The 17,043-nt window shown below is 48.2% G+C and overlaps 9 protein-coding genes across 11 annotated transcripts in view; 4 read left to right on the top strand and 5 right to left on the bottom strand.

Moving 5' to 3' along the window:
• FOXG_03721 (1,3-beta-glucan synthase) overlaps positions 1-3,474 on the bottom strand; it is a 7,191-nt gene extending 3,717 nt beyond the window's left edge. Inside the window, exons 1-3 of the mRNA XM_018381560.1 lie at positions 2,918-3,474; positions 2,554-2,768; positions 18-2,503 (exon numbers count right to left, since the gene is read on the bottom strand). Of these exons, the coding sequence (XP_018238083.1) occupies positions 18-2,503; positions 2,554-2,710 (2,643 nt within the window). The 5' untranslated portion in view covers positions 2,711-2,768; positions 2,918-3,474. The remainder of the gene's footprint in view (positions 1-17; positions 2,504-2,553; positions 2,769-2,917) is intronic.
• A 645-nt stretch (positions 3,475-4,119) lies between these two features.
• FOXG_03720 (uncharacterized protein) lies at positions 4,120-4,902 on the bottom strand (the record flags this gene model as incomplete). The annotated part of the gene is made up of 2 exons (XM_018381559.1): positions 4,460-4,902; positions 4,120-4,233 (listed from the first exon to the last, which is right to left on the bottom strand). The coding sequence occupies exons 1-2, from the start codon at positions 4,658-4,660 to the stop codon at positions 4,120-4,122; spliced, it is 315 nt and encodes a 104-aa protein (XP_018238082.1). The 5' UTR covers positions 4,661-4,902.
• Positions 4,903-7,002: 2,100 nt separating this feature from the next.
• On the top strand, positions 7,003-9,470 carry FOXG_03719 (uncharacterized protein). Its single transcript, XM_018381558.1, has one exon. It carries the CDS (start codon positions 7,255-7,257, stop codon positions 9,352-9,354), a length of 2,100 nt encoding a protein of 699 aa, XP_018238081.1. The 5' UTR covers positions 7,003-7,254; the 3' UTR covers positions 9,355-9,470.
• A 108-nt stretch (positions 9,471-9,578) lies between these two features.
• FOXG_03718 (uncharacterized protein) lies at positions 9,579-11,277 on the bottom strand. 3 transcript variants are annotated; one of them, XM_018381556.1, is made up of 4 exons: positions 11,108-11,277; positions 10,589-10,920; positions 10,313-10,528; positions 9,579-10,262 (listed from the first exon to the last, which is right to left on the bottom strand). In XM_018381556.1, exons 2-4 carry the CDS (start codon positions 10,663-10,665, stop codon positions 9,962-9,964), a joined length of 594 nt encoding a protein of 197 aa, XP_018238079.1. In that variant the 5' UTR covers positions 10,666-10,920; positions 11,108-11,277; the 3' UTR covers positions 9,579-9,961. The 3 variants fall into 3 exon arrangements, with proteins under 3 accessions (XP_018238079.1, XP_018238078.1, XP_018238080.1); XM_018381555.1 differs by having other exon boundaries at positions 10,589-11,277; XM_018381557.1 differs by having other exon boundaries at positions 10,313-11,277.
• A 118-nt stretch (positions 11,278-11,395) lies between these two features.
• Positions 11,396-12,782, top strand: FOXG_03717 (hit family protein 1). Its single transcript, XM_018381554.1, has 6 exons — positions 11,396-11,531; positions 11,673-11,755; positions 11,802-11,870; positions 11,922-12,014; positions 12,066-12,080; positions 12,133-12,782. Exons 1-6 carry the CDS (start codon positions 11,498-11,500, stop codon positions 12,238-12,240), a joined length of 402 nt encoding a protein of 133 aa, XP_018238077.1. The 5' UTR covers positions 11,396-11,497; the 3' UTR covers positions 12,241-12,782.
• Positions 12,085-15,230, bottom strand: FOXG_03716 (uncharacterized protein). Its single transcript, XM_018381553.1, has 3 exons — positions 13,135-15,230; positions 12,941-13,082; positions 12,085-12,893 (listed from the first exon to the last, which is right to left on the bottom strand). The coding sequence occupies exons 1-3, from the start codon at positions 14,266-14,268 to the stop codon at positions 12,409-12,411; spliced, it is 1,761 nt and encodes a 586-aa protein (XP_018238076.1). The 5' UTR covers positions 14,269-15,230; the 3' UTR covers positions 12,085-12,408.
• Positions 15,231-15,492: 262 nt separating this feature from the next.
• On the top strand, positions 15,493-15,955 carry FOXG_03715 (DASH complex subunit DAM1; the record flags this gene model as incomplete). The annotated part of the gene is made up of 2 exons (XM_018381552.1): positions 15,493-15,807; positions 15,875-15,955. The coding sequence occupies 2 exons, from the start codon at positions 15,493-15,495 to the stop codon at positions 15,953-15,955; spliced, it is 396 nt and encodes a 131-aa protein (XP_018238075.1).
• Positions 15,710-17,043, bottom strand: FOXG_03714 (uncharacterized protein). The gene is made up of 2 exons (XM_018381551.1): positions 16,559-17,043; positions 15,710-16,488 (listed from the first exon to the last, which is right to left on the bottom strand). Exons 1-2 carry the CDS (start codon positions 16,786-16,788, stop codon positions 16,359-16,361), a joined length of 360 nt encoding a protein of 119 aa, XP_018238073.1. The 5' UTR covers positions 16,789-17,043; the 3' UTR covers positions 15,710-16,358.
• Positions 15,963-16,226, top strand: FOXG_18636 (uncharacterized protein; the record flags this gene model as incomplete). The annotated part of the gene is made up of 2 exons (XM_018398773.1): positions 15,963-15,973; positions 16,025-16,226. 2 exons carry the CDS (start codon positions 15,963-15,965, stop codon positions 16,224-16,226), a joined length of 213 nt encoding a protein of 70 aa, XP_018238074.1.

The raw sequence follows: 17,043 nt of genomic DNA, 5'->3' as shown, positions 1-17,043 counted from the left end.
TAGTGGGGGATCATGACTGTAAAGGTAGGCATGTTGTCAACGGGCAGAGGCTCAGGAATGGGAGTTGATAGGGATTGTGCAAAGAACGAAATGCGGCGCTCAGCTTCACTGTAGGCAGGGAAGAACTCGGTCTTGAAAGAGTGATCTTCCTGAGAGATGAAGAAAGTAGGTGCACGAAGAGTTCGCTTGCCCTCCTGCTCAGAAGGAACCTGATGATAAAGAAGCTTCTGAACGTGCTCGATCGCAAGAAGATGCTCACGGTACATGGAAATAACGATGGCGTTCCAAATCTGCGAAATAAGAACCTTTGGTTTATACTTGATCTCCATGTCTGTCGTTGCTAGAACCTTGGAGTAAACACGCTTAGGAAGGCGAGAGAAGATGTTGCGCCAGGGTGTCCAGATGGAGGATCCGATATAGAACGATCGTGAAACCGAGAAGACGGTGTTCAACAAGACATACCAAAGGTAAGTATCGAGGAAGAAGAAGATAACGTCAGTGAAGGCCATCAGGGCCAGGACAATTGTTGGGTGCCAGCGGCAAAGTTGATTGCCGAGGAGGGTCTTGTCACCCAGGCAAGAGTCGACGTTCATGATGCTCAAGTATCGGATGGGATCACGGAACGAAAGAATCAGGTAAGTGTACGAGACACCCATCTTCACACCAAATACTGTCGCCCACAAACCATAGGACATTGCCATGTCATTGCCACGGAGTCTTGGCCAGCTAGCAGTGAATGTCTGACTAGCAACGTAGCGTCTGCTATTGGTAGACAGGTAGCTGCCAAATAGACCTCCGAGGGGCATGATAGAGAAGAAGATGAACGTGATCACAGCAATGATGAAGTGAACGATACCAATAGCGGTGTTAATCTTCTCAGGTCCAATTTTTGGCAACATGAAAACCTTTACACCAGGGGCGATGTTGAGAACGAGGATAAAGAGCAAGAACAGGAGTCGCTTGGTGAGATGCTGCGCACCAGCCCATCGACGAGGAACATAAGCCCACTCCGCAAGAGTAGCCAGAACCTGGATAAGAGATGCAATGGCACCACCAAAACCGACGATAGAGAATTGCTTAGCCGTTGAGGGTTTCTGGTTAACCTGCTGTTCGTATTTTGGTCCGACCAGGAGACTGGGAGCGTTATGGGAGGTGTAGAACCAGAACATGGTCAAATGAATGATCCAAATACGGTTGAAGTTGACGAGAAGATGAAACCAAGAACGAGACTCCTTGTACGTCTTGAAAAAGCACTTCTTCCAGTTGACATCCTTCAGCTTGAGATATCGCTCAGCAGGAGGCACATCAACCAGCTTGCTCTTGTCCTGGAGGGCAATGCGTTCAATACCTTCGGGGTACCAGAAAAGCTGGTTACAATCATCATAACCAATAATGTTCTTGTGGTCGCGCTCACGGCGGACGTACACGCCGTCGGAAATCTCGTATCCCTGGTCTCTCAAGTATTGGTAGAGAGGAGTAATGACGTTGTTAAGGTAAGTGAACTCCTCCACAGGCTCAACGAGAGCTTGGCAAGCGGGAGAGTTGAGGTAATCATCCGCACACTTGAAGATGAAGCACAAGCACTCGGGCATGAAACGAACTTGGTTGGCTTCACCCCAGCAAAGCAGGTACAGAGCGATCTGGCGAACCCGATCATGCTGAGACATCTTGTTCATGCGGCTCTTCCAGCGGTACTCAGCAGCTTCGAGACTGTCATCGCCTTCAAGCTCCTGCAGAGTTTCAGCTTCGTTGGCCTCGGCATCCTTCTTCTTCTTCTTTCCGCCCTTCTTCTTGCGCTTTAGGCCCTTGCCTTGCGCATTGGAGAATCCTACAGCGTCGTCCAAATCCAGGTGAGCAGCAAAGTACCATTTGCGGTAGTTGGCGTTGTCACCACCAATATAATCAGCATGAAGGGAGAGAAGTGCCTGGTTCGGGGTCATGCGCGAGGCTCGCGAGTCGAGCAGGATCATCAGATGATCGTACATGTTGCGCATGCTGTCACGCTGGAAACCGAACTTGGAGGTCAAGTCGAGGAAGATGTCCTCAATCTCCTCCTTAGACAAAGGAATCTGGGCATCTGAAGTCCAGGCCGGGTAGGGCTCTCGGGATCGCTGACCAGCAGGGAGAACATTACCGTAGTCCATGCCATAGTTAGGAGTCGAAGCACCTGAAGAGCGGTTCCCACCATACGAGATTTGCGAGGAAGGAGGTCGGTAGCCACGTTGTCCATCGTTGTAGCTATTGTAACGCTCGTCGCCCCGGCCGTAGTAATCCATTTCAGCAGCGCGAGCCATGTCCGATCTCATGGTAAAGTCGCTGAAAGTCTCGGAATCTTCCTCAGAGCCCTGACGGCCTCCTTGGCCTTGATAGCCACGGTCGTAGTCTTGATCATAGTAGCCACCCTGGCCATTGTCGTAGTAGCCATCTTGGTATTGATCGTGGCCGTCGTAATAGCCTCCAATCCTGCTGGTAGGGGTTATTGGGGTCGGCGTTGTAGTAACCACTACTACAGTGTTAGTGAAATATTTACGAAAGGGGGAACTCGATGCTCACGATTCGTCGTAGTAGCCGTCATGGTTGTTATTGTTGTTGTTATTTGGGCCACGGTTATCGTAGCCTTGGTCGTAGTACTGATCATCCTGGTAGTAGGAGTCAGTGTTTCCACCGTGTTGTTGCTGGTTGCCTCCTTGTTGATGGCCATAACCATCATCGTACTGGTCGCGTTGACCACCGCCTGGATATCCCGACATGTTGCTTAAATTAATTATCTATTGGAGAATAAGGTCAGTTGCTGTCCGTAGAGATCATGTCTTCGCCATGGGTTGTCCTGTCCTGGGAGACGTCATCCAGTGATGTGAAGCCAGATGAACGAAGCGCAGGGTACAACTTCATAGACAGTCAAGCTGCCGGAACTCACCTAGTGGTACACATGTGGATGACCAGTGAGCGTGATTGTAAATCAAGATCCGGCGGGAGAACAAGCGTGGCCGGCACTGCAAGATATTGATTGTTTGTTGTCAAAAAACCGTCGAAAAAGGCCGAACGGGCAGTGGCTTGGCTTAGAAAGAAAGACAATAAATTATGCGATTCGTCGTCGATACGGGTTCAAGAAGATGAATCAATCACGAAGAGTGATTCACCAGCTTGATAAGTCGACGTCGTTCGTCCAAGTGCGAGACAAAGCGATTTGGCGTAGCCGTAAAACGAGTGTCGGCAATGCGTAATGCAAAGAACAGCAAAGGGGAGAAGACGAGGGTTGGTTTTTGGTGGTTTGAGTTCCAACCCGCACGGGGAGGGAGAGAAACGCTGCGTGTCTCGGCGCCGGGTTATCCAGGGCGAAGTTAGGGGGTGGAGAATGGCAAGGGTGTGTCTGTAAGATAACAGGGGAACCACCTTTGAACTGATGGATGGAGAGAAGTTTCCAATTATTCAACAGACGTGATATGTATTATTAGAAGTGTGATCCTTCTGAAGTGGCCAAAGACATTGAGAGGGGGAGAAAGAAGAGATCAAGACTTGGGTGACAAACTTGGATTGAATGTTTTGATTCCCTGAACGCAGACACGTACACAAAACGTGGGAGTGAGAATGGAAGGGAGAGTGCGATGGGAAACAAAAACACCATTCACTCACTGCTAGTGCTGCACAACGAGAGGGAGGGAGCAGCAATGCATCCATCAGCAGCAACTAACAGAAGGGAGACTTTTTTAGGAGCCTCGCGTCTCCATTTTTGGTCAGATCAGCGAATAAGCTACAATCCTCAGCATGGCCAAGAGCATATCTCGTCTCGAAAAGTGGATCATTGGCTATAAAACGTTGTGAACACCTCAAAGTTACAGGGCGTGATACCCGCTAAGCCCGAAGTTCACAGCGGCAAGACCGCTGAAACTCAATTCGAATCAAAGGCACAACCATCCAACTCTCTAACGTTAAGCATTAACAGGTTCCATCAACTACTGCAATAATAAGGTACCCATCCATCCTCATCCATCGCAGCAGCCATCGTGATGCGCTGTCCCAACAGTGGATCGTCCGGGCCGTTTCCAGGTCGTCCCCTTTCGTTCCTTGCTTTCCTCTCGAGACCCATCCATCCCATCCCATCAGAGAGGGCCATCGCCCCTAAAAGCTGGCCCGCGCCCGCGACTCGCAGTGCAAGCCAGGGGCGCTGACCAGGAGCGCCAGGGGATACGGGTCTTGATTGGTGGTTGCAAGGGGGTGGTTGGGTCTCTGTCTCTGGAGGGGGTTGGTCAGTTTGGACTCTGATTGACAGAATGGCAGGCGGATTCCTCGGATGGATGTGCTGCAGTTCAACATTCTCTCTCTAATGAGAGTACCTGATGGATACATGTTGCGGCAATATCTCAGCTGGCCTTGTTCTGCTCATTCCGCTGCAAGGCGTTTGTTTCTGGAGCCTCGCTTGCATGAGACCCATGAGGCGGAACCTTCTACAAGCTCGTACCTTTAAAGTACTGTTCAGAAATAGCCAGCCACGCGTCATCATTGGTACGGAGTCATTCCTTTGCGGGCCTGACAAGTGCTTGTTGCAAATCGGGCTTTTGGATGAAGCCTCCAAGGTCCACTGAGGGGCACCGGCGCCCCTGAACGGCGCATCCGAAGCTCGAGTCAATTTCTTTCTGTGGCCCGGAGTTATGGTTGGCATTGGCAATGCCTCACTCTCACTCACTGATACGAGTGCTTTAACAGAAGGGTTATCTAAATAAGAAGCACAACACCTGAGGTATCAAGGCTACCAACCAACCTGCTTGGTTTTTGCCTCAAGCATGGGGTTAGTTTAGTTGTGTTACAGTGGCATGATGGAAGGTTGCAGTTGGTCACCCAAAGGTTAAATTCAACGAGTGGCTGAGTTATTGATTGTTCCCCAACCGCGATATCAAGGCAGAAGATGCATTAATCAAGGAAATCCCATGTATGTCTGCATATTTTCAATGATTTTTCAGGTTTGAGATTCACCAGCCATGGAACGAAGCTGTTATCAAGCTACACGTACACGTGTCTATGCCTGCAAGCTGCTGGTGCCCGTCACGGCTGCGGCCACAGCCGTAAGTAAGGACTTCGAGAAGCTTCAGCTAGTTCGTCGAATCCTCAAGCGGGGAGAACTTGAACTGCTGCGTAACCTTGTCCTCGAACTGAATATGCACGTACCCTGCTCGTCACTATCAGATGATGGCTGGTACCTCAATTCATGCTTCCTTGCCCTTAGCTCTTCCACTTATCCCAAACCTATCAAATATGAATAAAGTCATTCATTATCTGGACCATCTTTTCATCTCATGCTAATCTTCATTGAAATTGTTTCAGCCTTAAAGATGCAATCTCGATTGTTGTACCGGTAATTACGGAGTAGACAGAGGGCATTGATAAGCAAGGCCGCTTAGAAATTGAGGAGAAAAGTCAGTGGATGTCCTGCACCGTACCCATTCATTATGCAGGAACAGATCCTGCAACACGCATTTTCGTGGGTGAGAGCAAGACTGCAACGAAAACAGCTCCTTCACACGAGATGGCATGCAGCATGTAATTCAAGGGAGGTTCCGTAAAAAGAAATAGCCGATGGCAACTCAATATGTGTGCTCAGTGTTTTTCCCGCTGTAACACTGCCACGATGAGCTCGCTCTTTTTTTATCCCGTCCTGTCAGCAGCATAATTACAATCGATGACGACGCTGTACGCGGCCTATGTGATACGCCGGCCCAAACAGTAGCTCCCTTACAAGGTTATCCCTGGTAAGCTTCAGACACCGACACGATCCAACACGATCATCGATCCCCCCAAATTCTCTCCATAGAAAGCTGTGGTTCTGCTTCAATTTTTTCTCTCTATTCCCCATCTGCTGTGCTAAAGGATTAACTTTGCAGTTAGTCCAATTTCCCAATCCCAAACTGGTTCAACGGGCCCGTGTCCACCACGCTAGAAAGGGAATCGTCTTGTTGCGACTGGTTTGATGTTTAGGATTCTTACAGGAACTGCTCCGAAATATTCAAGTTTCTGTTGTCAAGATAAGCCGGCGTCCCGCCACCCGCTGACTAGCAGTAGCCGGGGACGACATTGGGTATAAATTATTGTGCATGGCTTCTAGAGATGATGCCTATAGCTTGATATCGGCGATAGACCGTGATTGACCTGCAGGTTAATTCAATAAACAAGATGATCCTGGCCGTAGATGACCATCAGCAATGTGACACGCACGACAACACGGCTGCTGTACCGAGCCAGCTAATAATGATCTATCGACAACCGATTGATGATCACCGCATGGAGTGAGCTCTATCATTGACCACCCGAAGTGATAAGCAACTTTTGGCGGAGACTTCTGAAAATGGCCACCTCCTTTTTTTCATGTTCCCACTCGTTGGCGCTTCATACAGTCTGGCAATGGAATCGCGTCCAGTTCGTTAGTTAGCCTCGCACCTCTTTGTTTCTTCGTCATGGCTTCCACTCTTCAACTGAATCTGTTCTAATAATATGGCTGATTAATTAAAAATACGTCATGTTTCTGCCTCAACGATGTGTTTCACATAGCAGAAAGCCACGAGTCGAGTCTTGGAATACTCATTATGAAGTACTGTAAAAGGGTTAATTTCTCAGAGGTTAACCTATACCCATCGCCTCTTAGGTCTCAGCAACTGGCATTGAAAATTTGCCAAGGGACTACGACACAAGCGAGCACCAAAAATAAGCATGTCAAGTTTCCCGCTCATCCGGCTCGGGCTTCTCGTTCCGATATTAAATTGTCAATACTAGCTTCGTGTTCTAGAATTGCGAACGAAGCCGCTTAGTCAATTCGATACTTGTAGGTATGAAAAGTGTCTCACATTGCCAATTACATCTGGCACAAATCCATCAAATAATTATCCATCGTGAGCCCGTGTCTTGTGTGTTTCGCATCCCGATCCATACACAATAGAAGTTGATGGGTGTCACGTGTACTCGTGATTCCACATTCCAATATGGGTCTGTTGCCGTGCCAACGTGGTGGCTCTTTACTTTGAGTTCCAACCTTTGATATGTAGATTTATAGAAGACTCAAGTTTTACTACAGCCATCATGCATTCAAGCTAAACCGTTTTATGCCACAAAAGTTATCGTCTCCAGGTCATCGCATACCTATACAAACATCACCTAACGAAAAGTATCACTCTATATCCCCACATGCCATTGACAACGCAAGAAACACCCCTCGACCAGCATATGCCATAGCTTAAGCCTCTTCGCCTGCGACTCAACACATCCACTATGGCAAGACTGGCAGACATTTATCCCTCCAGTGACGATGACTTACCTGATCTGAAAACGCTTATTCGGAAACCAAGCACCCGAGCAACAAAGACAACTACGCCAACACCTTCAGTTAGCAAGCCTACGATTCCTAAGACTACTTCCAATGTTGAAACCCGACGTGTGCGACGTCTTGGAGAGCCAAATCAAGTCGCTGCCAACCCGCTCTTTCAGAAATGGAACTCGGAAGAACATGAAAGCACAAGTGGTGGTCGACGGAGCAAGTCAAGGGCTGCAAGTCATGAGAAGAAGCCATCACGACAAACGACCCCAATCGACGAACTTTCTTCATATTCAGAATCCGAATTTGGCTCTGAGACAGAGAAGGACATGCCGCAGTCTCGACAACGGCCAAGAAGGAGGAGAAACCAGAGGGTTGTGGAAGATTCTGATGACGAGAGCGATGAGAACTATGAATCCGAAAAGGAAACAGTCTTGACAAGGGTTCGACGGCTTCAGAAAACAAAGACAAGTACGGTGACAATACCTACTCTGGAGATTCAAAAGCCGAAACCAAGTATTCATTCTGGGACCAAGTCAAAGGCGTTGCTTTTTGCACGAGAGATTGATACCGATGCTGAAAGCCAAGTGAGCCAGGAGGATGAGAAAGCAGAAGAGCCAAGTATCTATCAAACTGCAGACGAACATTCTGACTCTGCCTCAGAGTTGTATTGGTTGAATGACTCCCCTGAGCCCCCGACAAGGAAAGGGGCAAGATCTTTGAGTAGCCAGCCATCAAAGACCGTTGGCACCAGGGAGCGTATCCCATCAATTAAGAATGCTCCAACTCTTCAACCAAACCACTCTACAAGCATTAGCAATGAAAAGACCCGCGATATTGCCAAGAATACTGCTTCAAGTAAAGAGGTTGCTGGGTCCAGGAAGACTAGCCAAAGTGGGAAACGACTTGCTTCAGGGACGACCACTACCTCGGACCTTGCAGACACACTATCTAAGCTGCGGCTACAGCTCGAGGACCTTTCAGATGAGGAGAGCAGAGTATCGAAGATAGACGAGTTCACCACACCACCTAGTACTCCTCCTAAAGCATCCAAGCCAAGAGGACTTGCATCACCAAGCAAGAAAATACAGATCCCCAAGACGCCCCATCGTCCAAGTATGGATGCCTTTTGGAACCAGGACTTTGTTAACGATTGGAACGACCAGCACTCGCCACGCAAGCTCATCCTCCCTCCCGTTACCAAGAGTCCCCGCAAGGCGAGCCCAAAGAAAGAGCCTAAGAAGGAGACCAAGAAGTCCTTTGAATCTAGAAAACATGCACTGGCCGAGAGCTTTCTAGCCGAACTCGATCTCGAGATCACACAGGGCAGAATTGCCAAGCTTGCTGAGTCCACAGGTGGTGTCAAGCTCGTTTGGACAAAAACACTTAATACGACGGCTGGGCGAGCAAGTTGGCGTTGTGAGACTATTAGGACGACACGCAAGGCAGAAGACGGCCAGCCCATTAAGATATTCAAACATCATGCATCAATCGAACTTGCCGAGAAGGTCATTGATGACGAGAATCGCCTACTCAATGTCATGGCACACGAGTTTTGCCATCTCGCCAACTTCATGATCAGTGGCATAACGACAAATCCTCACGGCCGAGAGTTCAAGGCTTGGGCGACCAAGTGCTCAGCTAAGTTTGGTGATCGCGGCATCCAAGTGACGACCAAGCACAGTTACGAAATCGACTTCAAGTACGTTTGGGAGTGTGAAGAATGCGGAGCTGAGTACAAGCGGCACTCCAAGAGTATTGATACCCAGCGATATAAATGTGGGAAGTGCAAGGGCAACTTGAAGCAGACCAAGCCAGCACCAAGAGGAGCAGCAGCAGGCAAAGCACCGAGCCGATATCAGGCGTTTGTGAAAGAGCAGATGGGTGTGGTCAGAGGAGAGAACCCGGGCAGTCCTCAGAAGGTGGTCATGAAGCTCATTGCAGAGAAGTGGGCGAAGCAAGAGGGTGGTAAGACTGGAAGCAAAGTGGTTAGCAAGCTGGGACTTGAGAGTGTTGTTGACAAGATGGTTGATCTAACTATTGAGGCTGAAGCATAAATGCATAACTAGGAGTTTGTTTGTCTATACCCATTCAATATTACCATTTACGTGTATGAGTTCACTGAATTCATCTGCGCCTTCACTCACCTACGAAGCTGCCTGTCAAAATCCAGACTATAAGATATCATATAACATATCTAGGAACAAATACTCTCCAGTCTACAGAGACACTGCCTTCATTACCCTCATGGAAGCTCATCGATTACCTTGTATATCAACCAGACAAACTTTCAAGAAATTAGAATGAGAGTGTGTATATAGCCACTGAACGTTGCAAATGCAGACACAATTCGAGTTTGATCTTATCAGCCAGTAGTTTCTCGAACATTGTAGAGCTTCCCAAGCTACACCTGGTTAAATGCTCGTCAACATGGCCCTCTATCATGACGTCTCGTCATATTCATCTAAAAGCAGCTCATGAGTCTACTTATTTTTGCATGCTAGAGAACCATACTTGTCGTGTCCATAATTGTATATTCATCCATCGACAAAGAAAACGGGTCATAAGTCGTGGTAGTCATCTCATGATATCCTAGCTCTTTCCTGCTACATCCCCCTTACCCTGAATATGCTCTCCATTCACTTTTAACAATCTTCAACTACTTTAAGCTTCACCAAAGAGGCCCCAGTCCTTGATCTTAAATGTTGACCAGATAGTAGCAGAATACTCAACGGCAGCACCGATGAGCTTACCCTGACGTCCCAGTTCAAGATCAACCTCCGCCTCGTCGTACTCTCCCTTGATATGAGGCACATTGATTGTGATGAGAATATCAGTCTTGGCCTTCTCGAGCCGCAAAAGAGTTAGGATGATAGCGGTGAAATCGGGCGCAGATGTTGAGTCGCGGGACTGGTTCACACGAGGAGTCTGTGTGGAAATAAGTGTGTAGGCTGGAGTACCAGGTCTACAGATATCAGTAACTGTCACTTCCAGAAGGCATCTGAGACAACATACTCTAGATTCGAGAACTCAGTCTCGGCAGTGTTCCAGATCTTGACGGTATCGATATCCGACCCAACCATATCTTCAAGATGAGTTGTCATGGCACGACCATCAACCTCAGGACCTGAGCCAGAGCCTCCAACACGCTCTGTGATGTCGAAGATGATGCTGGTGAAACCATCCTGATCGATCCAGACTTCTTGGTTATCGGGAACTTGTCGCAACTTGCTGCAGCGCATAGAGTCAGCACAAGGAAAGGTTTAGGCGCAAAGAGCAATGAGGACGGACCTGACGTCGGCGAACTTGGCGGGCAGGTCACAAGTGATTGCGCCGCCAAAGAGAGGCGTGCTGATGTATTCAGGCATTTTGTTTGAGTAAATGCGATGGTTGTATATGGCTTGGAATCTGTACGTTCGTCGCAAACTCAAAGGTGTCGATCGTACTGTGTAGGTACCTAGCTAAGGAACAGTCGGCGGCGAAAGTTGGAGTATATATGCTTCGGAGGGTCAAGCTCGTGACTCGTACGGGAACAGCAAATCTTGGTAAAAGTGCTACAAGGTAGAAACTGGGCGCCTGAAAGTGGGCGAAGAGTGATGGATCATGGGTTGGTACGGGTATGCCTTGGGAGCACAGGGAGTTAGTTCTAGGTACCTTATTGTGTTTGGAGGGGCTGAGGTGACCCCGCCGAGATGGGGATGACGTAAAAATCAAGGCGCAGAAGCCTCTCAGAAAAACGGGTATGAAAGCTATTAAAAAGCCCAAAAAGAGCTTCGATGGTCTTAAAAATGCCAAAAACAAAAGACCGACTGAGATGCTACACTATTAAATGCATTTTGATCCGAAAAAGTAGCAAAAATCAAAATTCGAATCTAGAGTCTCTAGACGAATGGTTTCCAAAGATTAGGTGAATGGAGTCTGTTGGGCCAATCCCACGGTCACATCTGGTAAAAGGCAAGAGGTGAGTTCGATGGGAGGTCCCACTCCGACAGAAAGCAGCGCAATTTGGACTTATATACCCTCAATCCAAGCGTAGCAGCCAATCAAAGCTCACACCAGCTGCCCCTCATAGCTCCAAGCTGCACCTCGCTCAGTGTTACCTCATGTAATCTGATCCTTCAATTGACAATTGAACTTCAACTTGTTCTCTGATTCTTTTTTTGTCATTAATTTTCAACAACTAAACAACTTCACACCAAAATGTCCTCCTGCATTTTCTGTCGCATCATCAAGGGTAAGAGAAGGGGGAAGCACGGTGGTTGAATGAGTAAAAGAGTATGCGGGGAGTTGCCGAGGGGAGAGTATGTTGAGGGTGTTCATCAGCTCTTTTGTCTAACTCCTGGTCTTCATGTAAACTAACTTGGTCCTTAATTAGGTGATATCCCCTCTTTCAAGCTATTTGAGAGCGACAAGACTCTCGCTTTCCTTGATATTGGTCCTCTCAGCAAGGGCCACGCTGTACGTTCTCAACAGCTCACGTCATGAACCCACTGACAAGATGTAGCTTGTCGTTCCCAAGCACCACGGTGCTAAGTTGGCCGATATTCCTGACGATCACCTCACCGAGATTCTGGCAAGTACTGGAGCGTTAGTGATCAATACTCAAGTCTAATTATGTTCATAGCCTGTTGTCAAGAAGATTGTCAACGCGACTGGTGCCACCGATTACAATATCCTCCAGAACAATGGCCGCATTGCTCATCAAGAAGTTGACCATGTAAGTCTATCATACTAAGTCTACGGTATAACGAAACTAACATAATCCTAGGTTCACTTCCATATGGTAACATGATTAAGCCTGAATTATCGTTGAGCTACAGCTAACAAGTATTCAGATCCCTAAGCCCAACGAGACCGAGGGCCTCGGCGTCAAATGGCCTACAAAGCCTGCTGATATGGAGCAGCTCAAGGCTTACTGCGAGGAGCTCAAGGCCAAGATCTAAAGAGCTTCGATATACGCATATGCGATAGTGTCCAATTGGGAGATTGGGGAACTGGTTCATGAAGAGCCCTTCTAGTATTATTGTCCGGTTACCAGGTACCATCCTGCGCCCGCCAAATCAACCTGATTATCTACAATCCAAGTCCCTTTTGTGCGTCATACGTCTCGTCTAGTCTAGGTCATCAGCAGAAGTGCTGGCTCCCGCAGCAGCCAGTGGCTTGAGCGAGTACCAGTCAGTCTTGCCATCGCTCTGTATCGCACCCTGTCTGTCGTAGAGTGTTCGTGCTCGGATGTATGGGTCGAGATTCCAGTAATCCTCCCTGAGAAGTTTGGCAATCTTCTCTCGCTCAGCCTTGAGTTGTTTGCCCTGCTCACCATCAGGATGACGGATCCATTCCCTAGTTGTATGCTCGAATTTCTTGACCAACTCTTCACGGTCAGTCAAAAGACGATCCCGGGTTTGCGTATCCTTCATCTTGTCATTTTCGCCAGCAATAGGCTCGATGTACTTGTACTCCCAGTTCTCATCGCCTTCAAGCTCCTTGATCAGATGGTCTGGAGCGATGAACTCCTCGAGTTCGGCCCGGTTGTTAGTGAAGTGAACCTTGGCTGCCACCACAGGGTCAAGCCAGCCACGGATGACCTTCCAGATACCTTATTACGAGTCAATATTTATCTTCGCTTTGAAAACAGCAACATACCTTGGAAAAGCCAGGGAGCTTTGTGCACCAGGACAGCACCTAGAGACTCGGGATAGTTGGCCTCGAAGCACTTAATCATGAACTTAACAGGTGTGTAGTCCATGTTGGCCATAGAGAAGCCAGTCATGTCGAAAACGATGCACTGCGTTTGCATGTCAGTGTTGTGCTCTGATTTCTAGACCACGGGTACTTACAGCTGTATCAACAGGAGGTTGGAGTGTCATGCGAGCTGTCTCAATAATGTAGACTGTGTACTTTTCCAAGCTTTCTTCGCACTCTTGCCCAGCCTTGTGCAGGCGAACCCGGACAACACAGATAGGTCGGCCTTGCTTGTCAGTGCCGTGCAGGAAACTCTTACCCATTCGGAGTTGCTTCATCATGTCGGCGCTAACTTGCTTGGTAGGAGAGTCGGTCTTCTCATCCTCAACCGCAAAGGCATCTCCGTTCTTCATGATTTCAGAGTCCACCTTCATGTCGTTATGCCTCCAATGCATAGTGGATACCAACATGACGAGAGCCTTCTCGACATCCCACTTTCGTGCTCTGAGAAAGCGTAGAACAAGGGCATCAGGGTGATCGTGCTTCACCATAGACCATATCGTGTGTCGAATTGTTTCAGGGGACTCGTTGGCCAAAGTCTCATGGAATTGTTTGGTTTCATTGTACTTGTCCTCTTCAGCGGAACCTTCAGTTGGTGTCGAAGTACCAGATTTGCCTTTCTTGAACATGCCAAATCCTCGCTTCTTCTTCGGATCAGCCTCTGCTGGACTCGCCTCCTCTTTTTGGGGCAAGAGGTTGGCACCAGCGCTCTCGTCATCGGCCACGCCAGTGAGTTGGAAGACAGCAGTCCATAGCTTGCGAAGCTTCTCCTCTTGCTCAGGAGTCAGGTTCCCCGGGCGCCCAGGGGGTGATTGGAAAGACATGATCTCGAACTCTTCTTCGAACTCTTCTGGTGGGGTTTGGTTGCTGGGGCTTCCTGCAGGCCAAGCTGATATAGCAACAACAGCCGTAATGACTGCTACAGCTACAACAACCGAGTAAAGCGAGTTGGCCTCAAGGGGAAGTTTGCTACTTGGATTTGAGCCGGTTTTGCTGTATAATGTCCGTTTGATGACAATTGAGTGAGTGAGGTTCCTTGAACCTGTGAGATATCTCGCAGAAGCGATACTCCTGGCAGATGCAGGGGTTCCTCGTGAGTTGGTAAGGGGTAGTCTCAGTAAGCTGGAAGAAAGGACAGATGACCGTAGCTGGAGGTGGCGCGAAAGTGGCTGAGAGGAGTATTTAAGAGGGCTATACGAGCATATGTTCCGTCCCAGTTGAGTCCTCATAGGTAAAGGGTTGAGAAAGATATGTCAGATTTGCAAACGCGTACACATACGCCGCAAAAACCAAAGTTGGTAGGTAAATCAATGTCGTCGTTTATGGGGATTTTTAGAATGCGGGACACCCTTTCTTGGCGTCGTATTGGCTCCACAGATCCTCGACGTTGCTTTGCAGGTACAAAAGCAAGAACAATCCACTGACAGGCCTCAAGGAATGACCATGAAGATATGAATCGTTCGGATTTTTCACAGGATGGTACGAGCGTAATAAAACATAATAGTCTGTTGATGCTCAAGGTGTGTTCGGAGCTTGCAAGACTCCGGTTCCCGCGGATGGAGAGTGGATGGATCAATTATTGACGTAGGGCATTTGTTAGTGTTCGGAGTACTCGGGAACAAAGATTGGAGGCCTATTATTGAAGTTGGCGTTGTTCTGTCACGCACCTCAAGAACCTCAATTATGATGTCTTGAACAAAATGTGACACAACATCAAGACTATGGCCAGCAGAGAAATTAGCAAGAGTTTTTGAAAATAATTGACAACAAGGTACGTTACTGCTTAGAACTACTTTGAACAAATGTGAACGTGATGTGAGCGTGGCTGTGCTCTACCCTACAGAGCTAGCTAACAGCTTGAAGACAAAGAATCCTGCGATATCCCACGGTCAAGGGGCCCCATGTCTCACAGTCGATGTAAAATGAATGTTCCTAACACGGCAGTGTTCTTTGCCAAAGTCTTCCTATAATGAGCTTTACTTTATTCGGTATCCGTACCATATCGTATGTCTTCGTCATGTCTGCCCCTGAGTGGAAGACTGCTCACGCGACACGACAAATACGTGGATAGTAGGGCGATTGGAAAACATAATGACCACCATGCCTGATATATGATGAGTTCTAGAAAATATTATGTTGAAAGAACAAAAGTATGTAAGACTCGAGACCAACTGATATCGAAATCAGGCATGATGTAAAGTACATGTGATGCTATCTGGACAATTGAAACGTCGTGGGGAAAGCCACACGGACTGGGAGCCACATCTTGGAACGAATTGCGGGGGCGCCACATCAGACTTCCATCCAATGTTTGTTGACTTTCGTACAACTCAACTTCAGGTCGCGATATCAAATACGCGGATTGCATTACCCAGTACGCCGAGCCACGAATACACGAAATAATACACAAAAACAGAACAGCGAATGCGAAATACAGCATACACGTTGCCAAAATGTCGACTACACCTCTCGATCCCGGCAAACGCTCAAATTCTCGTTCCCGAACGTCACGACCTACCACCCCGCTGCGACCTTCATCCCGATCATCCTTTCGCGAGTCCGCGCGAGGTGCTGGAGAACATGATGCGCCATTTCCACTGAATGCATTTGAGCCAGCCTTCGCTGAGCTTTCCGATGCCATGGCCGACCTCGAAGCGAACATGATGCACTTTCAGCTTATGCACGAGAGTTTAGCGAGATTCAGCGAATCGTTCGCGAGCTTCCTTTATGGCCTGAACATGAATGCCTTCTGTGTTGATTTCCCAGAGGTATGTCTATCGAAGCTATCCGTATCGGATATGTACGGTTTTGTAATTCTAAGACTTATTCTCGCAGGGACCTGTTCCAGAATCTTTCCGCAGAGACAGAACTCAACCAGAACAACCCGCTGTGACCCCCATCAAAATCAGAGGCTGATGCAGAAATGACGTTCATGTAAGTCCTTCTTTTTAAAAACCTTTATTGGCTCTTTTAACTAGCCTTTAGGACTACTGACACGTCCTTTGTCGAGAATCCACCTACTACCACCAAGTCTTCCAAATTCACCACACCAGAGCCTCCAAAACGACAATCACGTCTCCCTGCTGCTCCCGGTCGAGGAACATCGTCTCGGGGAAGATCGACTCGCGGTGTTGGACGTAGCCGGCCTAGTGGACTGGCCAGAGCGCGCGGTCGAGGTGTCAGGTGAATATTATCGGGATATCGACAGAAATATTCCAAAACGCCATTTGCAATGTCAAAAATCAAGCCCAGCTCCGATGCGCCCTAGGATTTTATATCCCCCTTTTAGCGTGCTATGAAGAATTTTATCGGACATGATTTAGGCGTCCATGGCAACATCGTTATCTTGGTCGACAAATGTGCGCTTTCGGTCGCCGTTGTCTGTTCGCAAGCCGACGGCAGCTTCGGCCTCCTGTTGAGTGTATGGTCCTTCGGCGATCTGCTTGACTCTAGTGGGGAGTTAGTACACATGTCAGAATAGACAAATATATACCCATTGCGAGTCACTATGTGACATACCTTCTCTTATGAGGCTTTCCCTTTTGATGCGAGACCAGAGTAGCATCCGTATCGAACCATTTGGAGCACTCAACACAGTAGTGACGCCCAAGGCCGGGAAGGTCCTCAGCAGCCTTTGTCTCCATGAATTGCTTCAGATGCTTGGGTGACATGAGGTCGGCCTTGACCTGGTCGACGTCTCGAGTCTTGCGCCTTGTCTTGGTGATTGTTTTCTTGTTTGTGACACCCATCTTTGCGGTGACTTGAACGGATGCGATTCTTGGAGTATGCTATTCCAGATTGTGATATTGGTATCTTCAAGCTAGGCGGTCGTGGAGGTTGGCGATTTTCGAAAAAAGTTCTGGTGGGGCTGACCCGATAAGGTGATAAGCCGGATGCGGGGCACTACAGCTACAGGTTGAATCTGACACGGCACGATATCACGACCATTTCGAGCGGAGACAAAACAAGGCATGTTCTGCGACTCAGAAAAACAATTTCGAGAA

This window comes from Fusarium oxysporum, chromosome 4 (genome assembly GCF_000149955.1).
Source record: "Fusarium oxysporum f. sp. lycopersici 4287 chromosome 4, whole genome shotgun sequence".
In the NCBI taxonomy this organism is placed as follows: Eukaryota; Fungi; Ascomycota; class Sordariomycetes; order Hypocreales; family Nectriaceae; genus Fusarium; species Fusarium oxysporum.
The sequence above is the reverse complement of the archived record's forward strand: the minus strand, read 5'-3'. Positions and strand labels throughout refer to the sequence as shown.

Coding starts and splice junctions, on each gene's coding strand:
- FOXG_03719 (XM_018381558.1), top strand. CDS start 7,255: ATGGCAAGACTGGCAGACATTTATCCCTCCAGTGACGATGACTTACCT.
- FOXG_03718 (XM_018381555.1), bottom strand. CDS start 10,665: ATGCCTGAATACATCAGCACGCCTCTCTTTGGCGGCGCAATCACTTGT. Junction 10,529..10,588: donor GCCAAGTTCGCCGACGTCAG/GTCCGTCCTCAT, acceptor TATGCGCTGCAG/CAAGTTGCGACAAGTTCCCG. Junction 10,263..10,312: donor ACTGAGTTCTCGAATCTAGA/GTATGTTGTCTC, acceptor TGATATCTGTAG/ACCTGGTACTCCAGCCTACA.
- FOXG_03717 (XM_018381554.1), top strand. CDS start 11,498: ATGTCCTCCTGCATTTTCTGTCGCATCATCAAGG. Junction 11,756..11,801: donor CTCTCAGCAAGGGCCACGCT/GTACGTTCTCAA, acceptor GACAAGATGTAG/CTTGTCGTTCCCAAGCACCA. Junction 11,871..11,921: donor ATCACCTCACCGAGATTCTG/GCAAGTACTGGA, acceptor TTATGTTCATAG/CCTGTTGTCAAGAAGATTGT.
- FOXG_03716 (XM_018381553.1), bottom strand. CDS start 14,268: ATGAGGACTCAACTGGGACGGAACATATGCTCGTATAGCCCTCTTAAA. Junction 13,083..13,134: donor AACCTCCTGTTGATACAGCT/GTAAGTACCCGT, acceptor ATGCAAACGCAG/TGCATCGTTTTCGACATGAC. Junction 12,894..12,940: donor AGCTCCCTGGCTTTTCCAAG/GTATGTTGCTGT, acceptor ACTCGTAATAAG/GTATCTGGAAGGTCATCCGT.
- FOXG_03714 (XM_018381551.1), bottom strand. CDS start 16,788: ATGGGTGTCACAAACAAGAAAACAATCACCAAGACAAGGCGCAAGACT. Junction 16,489..16,558: donor GGAAAGCCTCATAAGAGAAG/GTATGTCACATA, acceptor ACTCCCCACTAG/AGTCAAGCAGATCGCCGAAG.